Source organism: Spinacia oleracea, chromosome 3, assembly GCF_020520425.1.
Source record: "Spinacia oleracea cultivar Varoflay chromosome 3, BTI_SOV_V1, whole genome shotgun sequence".
Taxonomy (NCBI): domain Eukaryota; kingdom Viridiplantae; phylum Streptophyta; class Magnoliopsida; order Caryophyllales; family Amaranthaceae; genus Spinacia; species Spinacia oleracea.
Genome location: NC_079489.1, coordinates 105,116,627 through 105,134,352, shown reverse-complemented (window position 1 = coordinate 105,134,352; position 17,726 = coordinate 105,116,627). Strand labels below are relative to the sequence as shown.

Genomic DNA, 17,726 nt, shown 5'->3' with positions numbered 1-17,726 from the left:
TATTATCCACAGCCACCGATTCATGGGATGCACCATCATCACAGTCAAGGGTATATTATTCAACTACAACGACTAATTCTTTGAAAAAAATTAAAGAAAAAATTTGGGGTATTTCGTGCATTATATCAAACCTCATGGGTATTAGTGCAATATGTTTTAACTAATTAACTGACTAACGGAGAGTTAACGGCCGTCAGCCAAAAGGGCATTTTGTGATATTATTGCATAGATCAGGGATATTTGGTGCATTCGGGAAACATTAAGGATATTTGGTGTATTAACGCAAAACTCGAGGTCATTTCATGAAAAATCCGTTTTTATATTTGATAAACATGCTCTATGCGAATTTTGTTTGCATTGGGCAATGTCGTCAACATTTAAGTTCGTCAGCAAACATCAATAGCTAATTTGGGCAATTTCGCATCTCTCATCTGAATATACTGTTTATCATCACCTTCCCCAACCCTAATTCATCTAATTCTGATTCACCCCCCCCCCCCCCAAAACAAAAAATGTGCAGTTCAACAAATCCTCCAACTCTAATCTCTCTCCTCCTCACTCACGGCCACTCTCTCTCCCCTTGCCGCCATCGCCACCTTTCTCCGATCACTTTTCTCACTCATTACAGTCTCAGAAGCCGCACCCTCCGCCTTTCCTCCGCCATTGCCGAAAGAACCTCCAATGTCTCCTGGATTCCCCCCGATGACGCTGCAGCCGATGATTTTGGTGGCTGGGCAGTTCCCGATCAACTGACTTCCCAGAAAAAGAAAGGTTTTTCTTCCGATTTTGTTGCTAATTTTCGTTTACTTTTGATTTCCAAGAGTTTTTTCACTTTTGATCGTTGGAATTTGTGTAGGTTTTCCGCCATTTTTGGTTGCTGGCATTGGGACTTCAATCGCTGTTCTTGTCGCTGTTTTAGCTAATTTCGTGATATCAAAAAATGGTTAGCTTCTTCATTGGATTATGACAAAATCACTTTGATTGGTGTTACTAATTTTTAGCTAATTCTTATTAGTTCTTTTCTTTTACTCCCTCCATTCCAAAATGTTTGTTATGTATTCCTTTTGGGTTGTTTCAAAATGTTTGTTACACGGGGAATCTTTCCTTTTATAAACTTATTATAATATTATTTTTTGTGCCAACTTTTAATTTTAATTATTTCTTTACAATTTCCCAAGTATGTTAAGTTAGCCATCTTTGTGCTTTTCCATTATTAGTTCATTTTGATAAATAAAACAATCTTATTGGTGGTTGTAATTATTAGTGGATTGGGGTTTTACTTGGTTTATTTTTTTAATAAAAAACCAAAAGAATCTTTATTATACGTTAATAAACGTGCAAAAGTCCAAACGTAACAAACATTTTGGAACGGAGGGAGTAGCTTCTTATTGTTAGTGTAAACCATTTTCCTTTTTATTAAGCGTGCTTACTTTATGCTAAAAAGAATAAAATTTTGTGGATATGGTTTTTAACATTAGTGTTTTTATTCAGGATTCAGATTGCCATTAAGTAGTTCATCTCCTGGTACTTCGGTGGAAGTTGCTGTTGAAGTCGTCGAAGCTGTACCTACTGATTTTGATGCATCCGATGAAGAGATTGAAGTTTCAGAGAAGTCTGAGGCGGATATATCTGACGTGGTGTCGAAATCTATGGCATCAGGTATGATTCTTGGTTGATACAAACTTACCAACAACTAGAATTTTGGATGTTTTGGAGACCTTAGTATGTTTGGACAAATTATTTAAGTAATGATAGAGAACATCAATGCACCTCATTCTTTCCCCTGATTTGTAATGGATATGCTGTTCTTATGAAAGCTGGTTAGCATATAGCTTAGGGCATAGGACTAAGTTCCCGTTTGTGGCGAAAAAAATGATATTGAACTACTTATTCCTATGAAATGGGAGAGAAAAGTTTAACGATGATGGTTGATGTTTTTGGCAACCTCCTGAAACAAATCAAACAATAACAGAAACATTCCAAGATGACTGATTCCATAATACTCATGCAATTAACAATGACAGAAAAAATAACTAAAACAAAAAGAACCTTTTATTAGAATACAGGGCATTTGAAAAGTCTCTTGTTGAAGAACCTGTATTAGAGATTCAGAAAATGTAGAAAAAGATTGAATGCCGGTGGCTGCTCCTTCAAGTTGACTTGGAAGAAACTCCGTTGTCCAGCCGGCTTTCTCTAAAACTGTCACTTTATTGTGATTCACAGCTTTCGAAAAGAAGTGACAACCTATTTGGGAGAAAATTCCTTACTGAGCATTGTATTCGGAATTAGGGTGTTAGACAACCTGATATAAAATCAAGGGAATATAAGTAGATGCAGTTATTACGTTACTTTGTTATTTACGGAGTATTTTATCTTTCTAGTGCACCCTTTATTTTCACTTATTTTCCGATCCATCTTTTAGTCGTCTTTACATTTTATGTTTTAGATACTAATTTTTTCTCTGTCAGTTTCTTTCTAGCTTTCTGTAACATGGCTGTCGTATGATATTCTTTTTTATTACTTTGTTATTTTAGATGCTCTTGCTCTCTGTTAATTTTTTTTTTCCTGCTTCTGTCTTCCCCTAGTGAGCCTTTTTCCCCATTTCCTCTTTGTGTATCTGATAGGCTTTAAGAATGAGGAATCAAGATTAAAACTTTCTTATAGGTTGATGTAAATGATAACACATACTAGCCCACTCCCCCCAAGGGATATTAGGTTTTAGTTTGGATTGGCTGTGTGGGTTTTTAATTCTTTTATTACTTTTTGATGATGCTTTGGTTTACTAACTAAGATAGATAAGTTTACTGCATGGTGCTAAAGAAAGGTAGAATTTGATTTGCAGAGAAGCACCAACCTCGTGTTGTTGATGTTGTTGTGGATTCCAATCAGCAAGAAGCTCTGAACGCATTGAAAAAACTGAAGGTTTGTTCCTATAACTGCTGTTTGATTTGCTTTTAGCCTATTGCATGTCGCTTTCGTTGGAGGCCTTGGAGCAGCTTCTGTGATCTCATATGTATGTGGGGTTTTGCTGTAGTTTTGTTTTGGTAGATTTATACGGAGTTGTGATGTAAAGTAGTTGATTAAGGCTTCTTCACTAATCACTACCATTTTTTTATTTAACGACACAAACATAAACGTTAAACTGCTAATTGTCTGTTTAACATCTTGGCCTACTGGGGAATAAAAGAAAAGCCTAATGAGCCCTACCCTGTACACCTTTGGCGCCTGACCTCTAACCTATGTTTCGGAACGGATTCTTTCTTGGATCTTTATAGGGATGAATCGATGATTATGTATCAATTTGGGAGTCTGCTATGTAACTGAAGAAGTCTATCTGTGGTCTTGTAGAAAGCCAGTGTTTCAGTGCATTGTGTACAACTCACAAGATTATTCTATAATATGGACCAGCACACTTTTTGCGTGCTCATATTTCATGTCAAGTAAAATGATTATGTCCACCTATTTGCCTACTTTGGTAGATGCCTAACTCTATGGATTGTAATTTACGTGGCATGATTGTTTTTGTCATGCGTGGCTTAAGTTTTGCACCAACTTTGTATATAAAATATATTTATGATAATCTTGAGGTGTTGCTGCAGTAGTGCAGATGATGAATCGAGTTTAGTCATTTCAGGCTTACTGCTTTAAATGTAGTTTTCTTAAAATAAAAACTTCGAATTCAGTTCTGAGCATAGTATTCTGAAATGTTGTTACGGTATGCAGATTTTAGATGAAAATGTCAAAGCTAATGAACTCTGCACCAGGAGAGAATATGCGAGGTGGTTAGTTCGAGTTAGTTCATTATTGGAAAGGTACCAAAGTTCGAGGGCGTTATTTTTGTTGATTCTATCTTCTTCTAATTGTTGCAGTTTTCTAGTTTTCACTTCCCAGAACATAAAATAATTTTTGGTTCACTTTTATTGTACTCCCTTTAGGAACCCAAAGTACAAGATAACTAGTACGTCTGGGTCTGTAGTTTCTGCATATGAGGATGTGACTAATGGAGACAAAGATTTTGACTCCATCCAAGGTAATGATTAATCTTCCTTCTATAGGATTTGTGTTCGTTTTACTAAAATTAAGTGTGTTGCCATTGCATTTCAGCCCTAGCAGTAGCCGGTGTTGTGCCAAGTAAACTGTCACTGAAACATAAATTTGATGGAGATTTGAGTTTTTCCCCTGAAAGGTACTGTGTAACTAAGTCCTTTTAGGGCATGCTTGGATGGGGGTAATAAAAGTCGAACCATCTTAAAAAAAGAAAATGAAGGTGAATTGAGGTGGTTCAAGGAGGGTGGTGTCAGTGTGGTGGTAGTATGATGAGAAGTGGTGGTGTTGTCAGGAGACGAGAGGGAGGGGAAAGCTATTACTCCTCAAATGAGGGTAATAATCACCCTAATGGGATGGTGGGTAACTATACCACCATAATGAGGGTAATTGTTCCCCTTTTCCTTTTCTTTTCTTCTTACCAACACTAACTTATTCTCTTTTCCACCTCTTCATCCCCTCATCTTCACCTTCTTTATTTTAGTTTGACTTCTATTATGCCATTAATGCATTATCCTCAATCCAAGCATGCCCTTAATGTTCCTGAATGTGTTGGCATGAACAGAAATTCATTACTTCCAGTGAATTTAACAAGTTTATATCTCAATATTGCAGATTCATATCTCGACGGGATCTAATAGAATGGAGGTCCCAGCTGGAATATGGTTTTGCCACCACAGGAAATCCAGAGGTAGAAAATTTTCAGAATATTATTTTTAATGCTTTGCTAGTCATAGCTGATCAAGAATGTTTTTCAACTTCTAGAGCCTGACTCTTTAACAGTCCAGATACTGAAATCAAAATTGGACCTAATGGATGTGAGGAAGACAAGCTCCGATGAATGGCCAGGACTTTTTATGGATATGCTTGCTGGGGACAGAAGCCTACTTAGAAGAGTTTTTGGTAGGTTGTTAGCTTTTTCCTTCTTCCAAGGTCTCATGTAGAAAGAATTTTGGTCCCCAGTGCATGTGGTATCCGGTATCCCCTACAGAATGTTGGTAGGTCAGAGTCTGGGGGATCTGGTAACCTAAGAGGTCTTCTTGGCTATTGACACAAATTTCCCACAAGTTTTTTAATATTTACAATATTTGCATGTTGATGATTGCATTTACAGACATGGCATACTTTCATGGCACTCCTCTGAGGCATACTAGTTCTCTGTTGTTTAGGTGTCAAGTTTGTCGGCACTTATGCATGTTAATGCATCATAGTTGGTGTCTTATTGTCAGTCTCATTGCAGGACAAATTAGGCGACTTCAGCCAAACAAACCTTCAACAATAGCACAAGTAGCTGTTGCACTCACAAGTGGCCGCATGATAGAAGCCATTCAAAGTGAATTGTTAAGAATGCAAGACGAGGAATCTTCTAGGAAAGCTGCAAAAGAAGAGATCAGACAGGAGTTATTAGATCGAGGGGAGATAGAGAGGTGCTGGGCTGAGAAGATGGAAGAGGAGAAAAAACGTGGCCTTGAGGTGCAGCAGTTATATATAGATGCCGTCAACCTTTTGGAACAAGAGAAGATTTTTCAAGAGGGAGCTTTAAATGGGTTTTTGAAGGAGAAAGCTGCAATGGACTGCCAGAAGCAACTTTTGGAGATTCTGAAGGAGGAAATCAATGAAATATCCGAGAGGCTTGCATCAGAGAGAACTGAACAAATATCTGATGAGGAAGTAACTCAAACTCTTCGTTCTGACTTGCAAATAAAGAAGGAAGGAATACTTGATGCCAAGTCTGTGCTTGAGGCTGAGATTGAAGCTCTTCGAATCTTGAGGTAGCATTTCCTGACCTTGAGTTTGAAAATTGTTTTTATTTTATTTTTAATACCGAGCATCTGGTCTATGATGGCCTTAGAAACTTATTGAGACCATACAACAACAACAACAAAGCCTTGTCCCAAAATGTTTTGGGGTCGGCTAACATGAATCGTCGTAGGAGATCGTCATTGTCACCAATCAAACCAGAAAGGAGCGGGAAGTTAAAAGAATAAACCAGGAAGAAGGAGAAAGTGGAATTAATGAAAGTAAGATAAGTTAATATATATATATATAGAAAAAATAGTATAAGGGATAATAAAAATAAGTAAATTTTAAAATAAATAAATAAGTAAAATAGGTACATTACCAAAAAAAAGGAAAAAATGTATAAAAATAAATAAATAAAATATTATGAAAGTAGAGAGAAAGAGAGAGAGGGGAAGAGAGAAACTGTATGTCAGTTATATATTATTCATCCATATCCATAGGCATATATATAATATATACACATACATATATTATATAAGGGTAAGGGTATAATGGGCATCCATCCTAATATATATTTTATAACACTCCCCCTTGGATGTCCATTATCCAAAATAATACAATGCCTTATAATGCGCATGAAATGCTGCCTCGTTAAAAACCTTACCAGGGAAAAACCATGGTTAAGGGAAAAAGAGTGAACCGCGCATTTACTCCCCCTAATGACAGCATTACTAAAGATCTTTGAGACGGCGCAAACCAATGAGGTGAATCAACTTTTTAAATGTAGCAGTAGGAAGCGCCTTAGTAAACAAATCTGCTAAATTTTCACTTGAACGAATCTGCAAGACATTTATATCACCATTCTTCTGAAGTTCATGAGTGAAAAAGAATTTTGGTGAGATGTGCTTTGTTCTATCACCTTTGATGTATCTTTCCTTGAGCTGTGCAATACATGCTGCATTATCCTCATATAAAATTGTTGGTGCCTCTTTCCCGGAAGATAAACCACAATCTTCTCTTATATGCTGAATCACAGACCTTAGCCATACACATTCACGACTAGTCTCGTGAATTGCTAAAATCTCAGAATGGTTAGAGGAAGTAGCTGCAATGGTTTGCTTCATAGAACGCCAAGAAATGGCAGTACCTCCACATGTGAATAGATATCCAGTTTGTGATCGGCCATTATGAGGATCTGATAAATACCCTGCATCTGCAAAACCAACTAAACCTTCTTTTGATAAATTAGGAAAGAACAAACCCATATCTTTCGTACCTTGTAGATAACGAAGTACATGTTTAATCCCATTCCAGTGCCTGCGGGTTGGGCATGAGCTAAACCTTGCTAACAAATTCACAGAAAATGATATGTCAGGTCATGGAAATCTTTCATTTCAAATTCTTTCTTTAAACATTCCACGGTCATGGAAATCTCTTCAGGAGTTCCAACAATGTTTAGATCATCAACATACACTGCAATTATAACAAATCCTGATCCAAATCTCTTTATAGAAATGCATGGGCTAATAGGATCATTCTTATAGCCTTCTTTCAATAAGTACTCACTAAGGCGATTATACCACATACGCCCAGATTGTTTCAATCCATATAGAGATCTATTCAATTTGATAGAGAAATGTTCTCGAGAACTTGATTTTGTTGCTTCTGGCAACTTAAATCCTTCTGGGAGTTTCATATAGATATCATTATCCAGTGGGCCATACAAATAAGCTGTGACTACATCCATTAAGCGTAAGTCAAGTCCCTCTCTCATTGCCAGACTAATTATATATCTAAAAGTTGTTGCATCCACCACAGGAGAATATGTCTCCTCATAATCAATACCAGGTCTTTGTGAGAATCCTTGTTCAACTAATCTTGCTTTATATCTTTCAATATCACCATTTTCATTTTTCTTTCGCACAAAGACCCATTTATGTCCCACTGGCTTTACATCTTCAGGTGTACGGACTACAGGTCCAAATACTTCTCTTTTTGCAAGAGATTTCAATTCTGATTTTTCAACTGAATGCGTTTAATTAATGATTCAGCAAGACCGTTTTGTGTATGAACATGTGCTACAGGATGTTCAACATTTATCCCAATGGACATGCAATAATCATTGAAAGATTGAGAAGTAAATTCACCAGCATTATCAAGACGAATAGACTTAATAGGAGTATCTGGAAAATGTGCTCTTAATTTAATCAATTGAGCAAGTAATCTCGCAAACGCCAGGTTGCGAGATGATAACAAACATACATGTGACCATCTAGTCGATGCATCGATTAAAACCATAAAGTATCTAAATGATCCACATGGGGGATGTATTGGCCCACAAATATCCCCTTGTATACGTTCCAAAAAATTGATTGATTCAAAATTTATCTTAGCTGGTGATGGCCGAATTATCAACTTTCCTTGTGAGCAAGCAACACATGAAAAATTATTAGAGAGAATCTGCTGGCTCTTTAATGAATGCCCACAAGAATTTTCAATGATTTTTCGCATCATAATTGAACCGGGATGGCCTAACCGGTCATGCCAAACTATGAAGCTATCAGTAAACTTCTGGTTTACTATAGCATGTGTTTCAATAGAATTAATTCTCGTGTAGTACAAACCAGTGGAGAATGTAGGTAATTTCTCCGAGACAGTCTTTGTGCCATTAGTTATGCTCGTGATTTGAAGGAATTCATCATTTCCTTCACTAATTGTCTCAATATGATAACCATTACTTCGAATATCTTTAAAACTCAATAAATTTCTTTGAGACTTGGGAGAATATAATGTATCAATGATGACAAATTTAGTTCCCATAGGCAACAATATATTTGCTCTTCCGGAGCCTTCTATAATATTTGTACTACCCGATATAGTACTCACACTAGTTTTTCTCATCATCAATTGGGAGAAATATTTCTTATTCTTAAGTATAGTATGAGTAGTTGCGCTGTCTGTAAGACACAATTCTTCATCATTTATTTCCCATTGACCTTGAGAGGTATTCATATTCTTCAAGGAAATAAAAATATGTGTCACAAGACTAAACATGTCCAAAATAAATAAAAATATGTGTCACAAAACTAAACATGTCCAAAATAACCATTATAAAATAAATCACTCAAAATAATACAATATCTTAGAAAACACACAAGATATAAAGTCATAATACAATCACAAAGTTCATAACTTAAACACATAATGTCATAATTAAAATACTACAATTTTATACCAAATTCAACATAACATATTAAAAACTTAATTATTCCCTTCAGGGGAAGTATCTTCAAATACAAGATTGGTCTCAACATTCTTTCCTTTCTTCTTCAATGATGATTGATAAAGGTCAACAAGGTGTTTTGGAGTGCGACATACGCGTGACCAATGGCCTTTTCCTCCACAACGATAACAAACACTAGTCACTAGACCTGTCAAACGGGTCGGGTCGGGTCGGGTCAGAGTCGGTCAATTTCGGGTTCGGGTTTAATCGGGTCGGTCACTTTCGGGTTCGGGTTGACAAATGCTTGTTCAAGACCCGGAGTGTTCGGGTTCGGGTTGACCCAACGGGTTGAGAGCTTTTATTACGCCTTTTTTCTAATATATTTTTTTTAATGTTTTTTTTGGTAAGTAGCCGGTATATTAACAAGTTATAACCAAAATATATATACATTCTATAAGAATAAAGTCAGTATATTAACAAGTTATAACCAAACTCATCATTCTAATTCTAATACCATAAATTCCCAATAAAAATGTATGAATAAAGCCAAAAATCACCACTTTGACTTAAAAATCAACACTAACAGTTATATACACGTACTTTAAAATATAAAATTTTGATAAAGGGATTACATAATCACATACACACGACGGGTACAATCCCCCAAAGTCCCAAACCAATTCCGGAGGAAATTTATCCAATTACTACTATGAAAAGTATAATTACAACTCAAACACGGTGAAAAACAAACAATTATCAATAATCCAATCATATATACAATGTAACTCAAAGAACAATTAACTGATAGTTTCGAGAACATATGAGAATATACATTAACTAAGGGATGGGGGGTTGAGACGTGCAAAGCTGCAAGCAAGGGTTATGTCGAAGGAACAACATCGAAGGAATGAAGAACTTAATCCAGCATGGTTCTGGTATTGTTGTCAAGAGGTCTTTCTGCAACTCCAATGGTTGCAATGAGCATTATTTGTGTTATTATAGCCTCATTCTTTGATACCTTCTAAAATAAGGAAATCAGAGAGCTTGAGACAGAGAGAGAGAGAGAGGGAGAAAGAGAGAGAGAGATGAGTGTTTGAGATTGAGAGGAGGCGGCTAAGTGGCTAACTGATACGGTAGTTTTAGGTTTAGGTTGTTTTTTCCTCTTTTTCAAAAAAAAAAAAAAGTAATTAATTAACTCTTTCATTTAACACTGAACCCGACGGGTCAGACCCGACCCGACATGTTCTTGACCCGAAAATTTCGGGTTGTTCGGGTTCGGGTAAAAGCGGGTTACGGGTTGGAAAATCTTGTTCAAGACCCGTTTTTTTCGGGTCGGGTTCGGGTCGGTTTTCGGGTCGGGTCGATTTTTGACAGGTCTACTAATCACATTGTCACTTTTTTCTTTCTCACCTTTACCATCTTTGCGGTCCCACTTCATGTGGGAATGTGAGCTCTTGTAATAACCTCCACGACCTCTACCATAGCCACCAAAACCACGTCCACGCCCACGGCCTCGCCATTGGCCACGACCACGACCACTGCTGCTGGCGTGGTCTTTGTTCTTTGATATTTTCCCGCTATGGGATGTCACATTCGCTTCAGGGAATGGAGTTGAGCCAGTAGGGCGTGCTTCATGATTTTTCATTAACAGCTCATTATTTTGTTCAGTCACAAGAAGACAAGATATCAATTCAGAATATTTTTTAAAACCTTTTTCTCGATACTGTGTCTGCAGGACAACATTGTTTGCATGAAAAGTGGAGTATGTTTTTTCTAACATACTGCATCAGTTATTTTCTCTCCACATAATTTCAGTTGAGAAGTAATTTTAAACATGGCTGAATTATATTCACTCACAGTTTTCTGGTGGTCATACCTTTCCTTTAGATTACTCCAAAGGATTTGTGGGTCTTTAACTGTCAAATACTCAGTTTTAAGCCCTTCATGGAGGTGATGGCGAAGAAATATCATACCTTTAGCTTTATCTTGACATGTTGCTTTATTTCCTTCTTTTATTGTGTCACCAAGCCCTTTAGCATCTAGGTGTATTTCAGCATCTAACATCCATGACAAATAATTTTTTCCAGTAATATCAAGGGCCACAATCTCAAGTTTTGCTAGGTTCGACATAATTCACTATACAAGAAAATAATAATATTAATTAAGGTCCATGTACAACAACACTTTAAAACTTATTACGAATTATGTGTACAAAATTTTCAAGTGCAAAACAAAAATATAAATAAAAAAAAAAATCTAGCAAAAATGACTTCGTCTAAAATCGTCAATAGATTACTACCAAGTGAATCACTACCCCAAACGAATATACGCAAACACAAAAACAAAAGTTTAATACACAAAATAATATGAACCAATGCTGAAAATTAAAATAAAATAAAATTGAAAGAATTTCATAGGATGTAGAATTAAAGAACCAGTAACATAGGAAAGAATTAAAGTAACCAAAATTCGGTTGCGTATTAAACCAGCAGTTATGGAAAAAATTATTGCACATGAAATCACATGGTCACATGAATTATTGGCGTATTGGGCATGAAGTAAGCATGGTCGCATGATCAGTTTTCCATCAATTAGACTATAATCTAATACTGCATGATCGGTTATGTGCAGTAACATGTACGGACAAATTATCATAAACATGATATCAATAAGCAATTAAGTATTGCGAAAGTTATATTATCACCAAATTCATGCGTAAATTAAAGTATTGAAGAAGAATATGAAAGAATTAAAGTGACATGAAGCAATTGCGAGAAAGATATACAAACATGTTCTCAATATCGGACAAAATCACCAAAGAATTAAAGTGACATGAAGCAAACATGTTCTCAATATCGGACAAAATCACCGACAAGCAATTCGTATTATGAAATTAGCATGAAATTAACAATCATGTGCGATAATAATTTGCGAAATACTAAACATGAAAAACTAATTAATCATGTGCGGCAACGCAATACAACTTAATTATGACAGATAATATCATATATACGGGGTAACAATTATGTAAACAACGGGTAATTATTGGTCAATTGCATCAATAAGAATCAAACAAGTTATACAGCTATTCTGGAGTATTAAATACGTACAAAGATCCAATAATTAAAATACATACCAGAATCTATTGATTGATTTGTTTGATTCGTTCCCTTTCCGTCACCAAACAAGATTAATGATAAAGGTTGACAATTCCAATTATCTTCATCAATTAGAGATGGTGCTGATAACGTATTATGAAAGTAGAGAGAAAGAGAGAGAGGGGAAGAGAGAAACTGTATGTCAGTTATATATTATTCATCCATATCCATAGGCATATATATAATATATACACATACATATATTATATAAGGGTAAGGGTATAATGGGCATAAAAAACATAAATAAATAAGTAAAAGTAAGAAGAGTCAAAATGGAAGTTGTATAAGTCAAATGAAGTGATCAATGTATATTCTCTCCCTCCATTATGTCCTATCCAACACCATATTTTCCTCAATCCCAAGAAAGCTCCTATCAAGCTCAATCACCTTGCTCCAAGTTTTATTAGATCTTCCCCTACCCCTTGCAATTCTATCACTTTGCCAACCTTCTAGCCTCCTAACTGGGGCATCACTTGATCTCCTGCTTACATGCCCAAACCATCTTAAATGTTTTTCCATCATCATAAATTCAATCGGTGCAACCCCTACTTTCTTCCTAATAATCTAATTCCTCAAACGATCCTCTCTTGTATGCCCACACATCCAACGTAACATGCACATCTCCGCCACATTCATCTTATGCACATGACAATGTTTCACTGCCCAGCATTCCGTGCCGTATAACAACGCCGGCCGAATTGCCGTGCGTTAAAATATTCCCTTCAGTATTTGGGGCATGCCTGGATCACATAGGACCTCGTGACACTTTTCCACTTCAACCAACCTGCTTTGATTCTATGAGCCACATCGTCATCCAATTCCCCATCCTTCTGGATGATAGATCCTAAATAACAGAACAGCCTTGGACAATTTTCCCATCTAAGGTAGTCGGCCTGGATTAACCCGAGCAATTATTTAGACCATAGATATATATTTTTATTTTAAAAAAGTTGATCTTGCTAACATGAATCTGGATTAACTTGAGCATCAGCATTTTACTACATATTTTAGAAAAATTACAAGTCTTTAGTAGAAAGAAGGAACAATTCAAGGTGTGATCGTAGCTTAGGGTTGTGCATGGTGGTCATGTACTAATATTGTATTCCTGATCAAAATATTGATTCTTTTACAGGCAGAATATTATCGTCTATGGGCAGAACAACTTAAACCATTCCTAATTTAAGACATGACAAATAATGACAAACTTTAACAAATCCTTTAAAATTGTTGGACAATTTGTATACTTCTGCCATTAAATCTTAGTAAGGTGAATTTGGTAAGGCAACCACAAACCTTAATAAAGTGACAAATGATTTTGGACATGGTCAAATATTATGGAGTGGGAGAGAGTATTTGGTAATCATCATATCTCATGGTGCAGATCTTGGATCGAAGATGAAGCAAAGAAAAGCAAAGCTCGGTCTAAGGTTCTTGAGGAGGTGGGGCAGCGATGGAAATGGGATAAACAATTATAAGAGATGCTTCAGGATAAGGAATACTCCTTAATCGTTTGTTGCTTTGGGAAAACATAAAGATTTTGTTTGTTCTTTGGTCACATTTGTGTAATAACCTGTCTCAGGGATCTTGTGCATTTGTAATTAGATTAGGGGCATTAGGGCTGCGTTCTGATTTCCGTAGCCATCATCTTCATGCTCAAGGAGCGACCTGACCTGACGTGTTGGCATTGACCCTGTATATATGTTAATGGCAAAGCTGCCATTACGCACATGTTCAAGACCAATACAGTATATTAGGCCCATCACAGTCCGTTGCCTTTATCAAATTTATTACTCATTTTATTTATCTATACGATTTTTTTTGACAAAACCTATCTTGAAAATATACCATTTTACAAAATATTGCCTTGTGAAATTTTTATTTACTAGCTTAAATTATGTTTTTGTGTTGGAAACACTACCATGTTACGGTTTTATCATCTTAAAATTAAGATATCTCTTCAAAACTTATTCACCTCTTTTATGTCTAAAGATTGGGACCTATAAAATATTTGTGAAAGATCAATATCGGTCCGAATTGAATCTTTATAGAAAAAATAAAAGAACGAGGTTTAACTTAATTCACCATATACTCTCGCGTTTTCAATAATTCACTATATACCCTTGAGGTTTACATTTTTTCCATGACTTACCCTTAATGCCTAACGTCGTTAAATTTCTGTTAGGTTACTCTTTCTCATTCACTTCTTTCTCGTTTCTCCCTATCTCCAAGACATCACCACCCCTCTGCCATCCCATTTACCCCCACCTCCCAACCACCAAGCAACTACCACAAATATGTTGACTTTCATTCTGCCCTCCCTCTCCTCCTCACTCGGGCCTAACTAGAAATAAAATCTCGACCCACTCGGGATTTGCTCTAAAACTCTTCAATATAATAGCGCAATAACAACTCAGTTACAATCCTAATAGAAACTCAGACCTTACTTGAGTTCCTCTACGAACTCAAGTTCCCAATAGTTGTTCCCTCAAACAACTACGGTTACTGCTTCTACTCTGAAGCTTTCTCTCTATTCACTCAGGCTTAACTCATGCCTACACATGCAATAAGAGTTCACTCAAACCCTTAGCCGAAACAAGACTTTACCCAAAGTCTCTCTCTCTCAAAATAAAACAGACGTTTGAATAATAAACACTAAGAAACAGAAACTTGGAACTCTAAAGGAACAAGTATGTGGAATTGACTTAATAATGAGGAAGACAAAGTATATGGAGTATATAATTATTTTCCACAACGCCGGACACTTTGCAAAGGCTAAAACGCTCACTTTTTATAGGCAACAATTATCCTCTTCCCCAAGTAAACTTCCACTTACTTAGCCATGTTTCCTACAAAGTATGCATGATCTCATGACTAAGTAAACAGGAGAACGTGTTGAGTAAGGATCAAGTACTGCCTTACGTTTCTCTACAGATTTGAGCAGTTACAATTTATGCATCCTAGTTTCTAGGCATGAATCCCATGTTCCTAAAAAAAATTCACTAAATATCAGTTATAATAAACGTGATTTATTCCATGGTTTCATAGGATTCCCAACTTAATAGGAACCTACCTAATTAATCTACTCATAAACATAAATTAATCTTTGACTACCTAGGATTCCCAAATTAATAGGACTCTAATTAATTAATCAATTTAATGAATTTATTCCAAAATATAAATCTTATTTATCTTATTAAGAATACTAGACTTATCAATTACCTTATTTATCTTATTAAGAATCATAGACTTAATCAATTACCTTTTTTATTATAAGACTTTTAGTCAAATTAAAACTCTTCAATAGATTATCCTAAAATAACGATTATATTCTAAGTTAACTGTCAATTAGATTAATACTTACTGACGTTATATTTAGGAAGCATACCAAGTTCCTAGATACAAGTTCCTCATACACGAGTTCCACTAACACGAGTTCCTCTAACACGAGTTCATGTTTCCTTACATTGAAGCCTATAATGTAAACTCATACACACAGACTTCCTCTCTCCGAGTTCCCCCTCAGGAACTGCTTCGGAGTTTCTCTAGCTTATCTGCAGGAACTTTGTAACCTCCAGCTTCTATAGAGTTCATCCTTAGGAACTTCTCTACAGTTCCATTTCTAGATTTTATGCTTCTTTGTTATAAGAATTTCACAATCATCAACTTCCATTAAGCTCTATCATTGATGACTTGGTCCCAACTATTTATTAATGATCCTTGCCCACATATAACTTGAAAACCACGTTAGTTGAATACTTTAATTTGCCATCATCAAAACCATATTGGCTCAACATCTAAGTTTAATTTGGTGATAACTACTTGTTAATTTTGTAAAACAATCGGTAGTATTATATACTCTGTGTATTTTTTTTCTTCTATAGACAATTTTTTATAACTTTACAAAATACTTCGTAAAAAAGAATCTATTACTTTATACTAAACAGACATTAAGAATGAAACATGATATTTCATGGTGCTAAATTTTCCCACCAAAAAACACTTTCCTAAAAAACATATATACCTTATTTATTATTTTATTTGCTGATCTCCTTTTGTATGAACTTCTATGTATGGAAATAATATACTCCGTACGATAATAGAATATTATAGTATTAGACGATTCTGATAATATTTTAGTCAAATCAACATATAAATTATAGAAAATATATTACTCAATATTTTGGTCACATTATTTGTATTAAGCATATCAAATATTGCGGTCAGATTATGTATTAATGTAAAATATATTAGGTTATGAACAATATAATTCATGCGAAAAAACCATAAAGCCAGGAATCCAAATTAATTTCCACATAATCAATTAGCATAATTTAGTATACATACAATGTGATGCGTGCCTTCCCTAGCTTCTCCAGAACCGAACAAGAACAAGTATAGAGCTTCAAATGTCGCCCCTTTGTAGATAGTCTACAGCACGTTCAGATCCGCCTTAGGTTCAACCAACTAGGATATAATATAAGGTTTTATGCACTCGGGAAATCACAATAAGTGATAGGCAAATATGAAACTTGGATGAATTTAATGTGTTATCAAACTTTTAAATTGTGTGATCATGAATCATATATTTATAGGGTGGAAATAAAGAAGTCTATTCCTACTAGGAATTGATTAACTAAGTCCATTAGGATTCTAGTTAAACATAACCACTTAGTATTCTAGGTATAATTGAACACTAATTTATCCTAGAATTCTAATTAATGTAGGATTAGGAAAACAAACAACTTATGGGTCAAGTAACTTGGCGCCTAAGTTGATGACATGTGCGTGTGGGCTTGGGCCTTGGCGCCCACGTTGCCTTGGCGCGCACGCTGCCTTGTCTCGCAGGCCACGCTGGGCGATGGCTTGTCGTGCCATGCGGGCTTGCTCGTCGAGCAATGAACTGGCTCGCTTGCCGGCCTGTCGCTCGTCGTGCTTCTGATTCGTTTTCCGAACAATATTTACGTTTCAGATAATATTTCTGACTCCGACAATATTTCCGATATCGACAATATATGCGATTCCGATAATATTTCCGTTTCCGGTAATATTTCTGATTCCGGTAATATTTCTATTTTCGTTAATATTTTCAAATACGAACCATATTTCCGTTTCTGGAAATATCTTCGACTTGGATAATATTAATATTGTCGTCATGAACCATATTTCCGTTTCCGATAATATCTTCACTTCCGGCAAATATTCTTTCTTTGCCTTTTGATGATTTTAGCTCCCACTGGAACCAAGTTCAATCATTTCCGAATGACCATAAATAGAGTATTTAATGAATATTATATTCACTTAAATACTTGATCCGCTCACGTACTATTTGTGTGACCTTACGGGTTCAGTCAAAAGTAAAGTTGTGGTATTAATAATAATTCCACTTGAATTGAAGGGACCTCTACCTAGGCATTCGGATCACTTGATCTCACTGAATAATTAACTTGTTTAATTAATACTGAACTGCATTTATTAGACTTAGCATTAAATGCATTAAATGCAAACTTGGACCAAGGGTATTATTTCCTTCAAAATATATAATGTGCAGTAGGAGATTA

General features: G+C 35.7%; 1 protein-coding gene across 1 annotated transcript; it reads left to right on the top strand.

Annotated features, from left to right (window-relative positions):
- The first annotated feature begins 410 nt into the window (after positions 1–410).
- Positions 411–13,930, top strand: LOC110775953 (uncharacterized). The gene is made up of 11 exons (XM_021980546.2): positions 411–771; positions 857–943; positions 1,492–1,659; positions 2,843–2,922; positions 3,724–3,812; positions 3,936–4,030; positions 4,105–4,186; positions 4,660–4,735; positions 4,833–4,947; positions 5,285–5,816; positions 13,550–13,930. The coding sequence occupies exons 1-11, from the start codon at positions 513–515 to the stop codon at positions 13,641–13,643; spliced, it is 1,677 nt and encodes a 558-aa protein (XP_021836238.1). The 5' UTR covers positions 411–512; the 3' UTR covers positions 13,644–13,930.
- Positions 13,931–17,726: the final 3,796 nt, after the last annotated feature.

What these genes read in the sequence shown, in the direction of transcription:
- LOC110775953 (XM_021980546.2), top strand. Translation starts at nt 513, where the DNA reads ATGTGCAGTTCAACAAATCCTCCAACTCTAATCTCTCTCCTCCTCACT. An exon ending in TTGAGTTTTTCCCCTGAAAG is followed by an intron (nt 4,187 to 4,659) that starts GTACTGTGTAAC and finishes TCAATATTGCAG; the next exon opens with ATTCATATCTCGACGGGATC. An exon ending in GAAGCTCTTCGAATCTTGAG is followed by an intron (nt 5,817 to 13,549) that starts GTAGCATTTCCT and finishes CTCATGGTGCAG; the next exon opens with ATCTTGGATCGAAGATGAAG.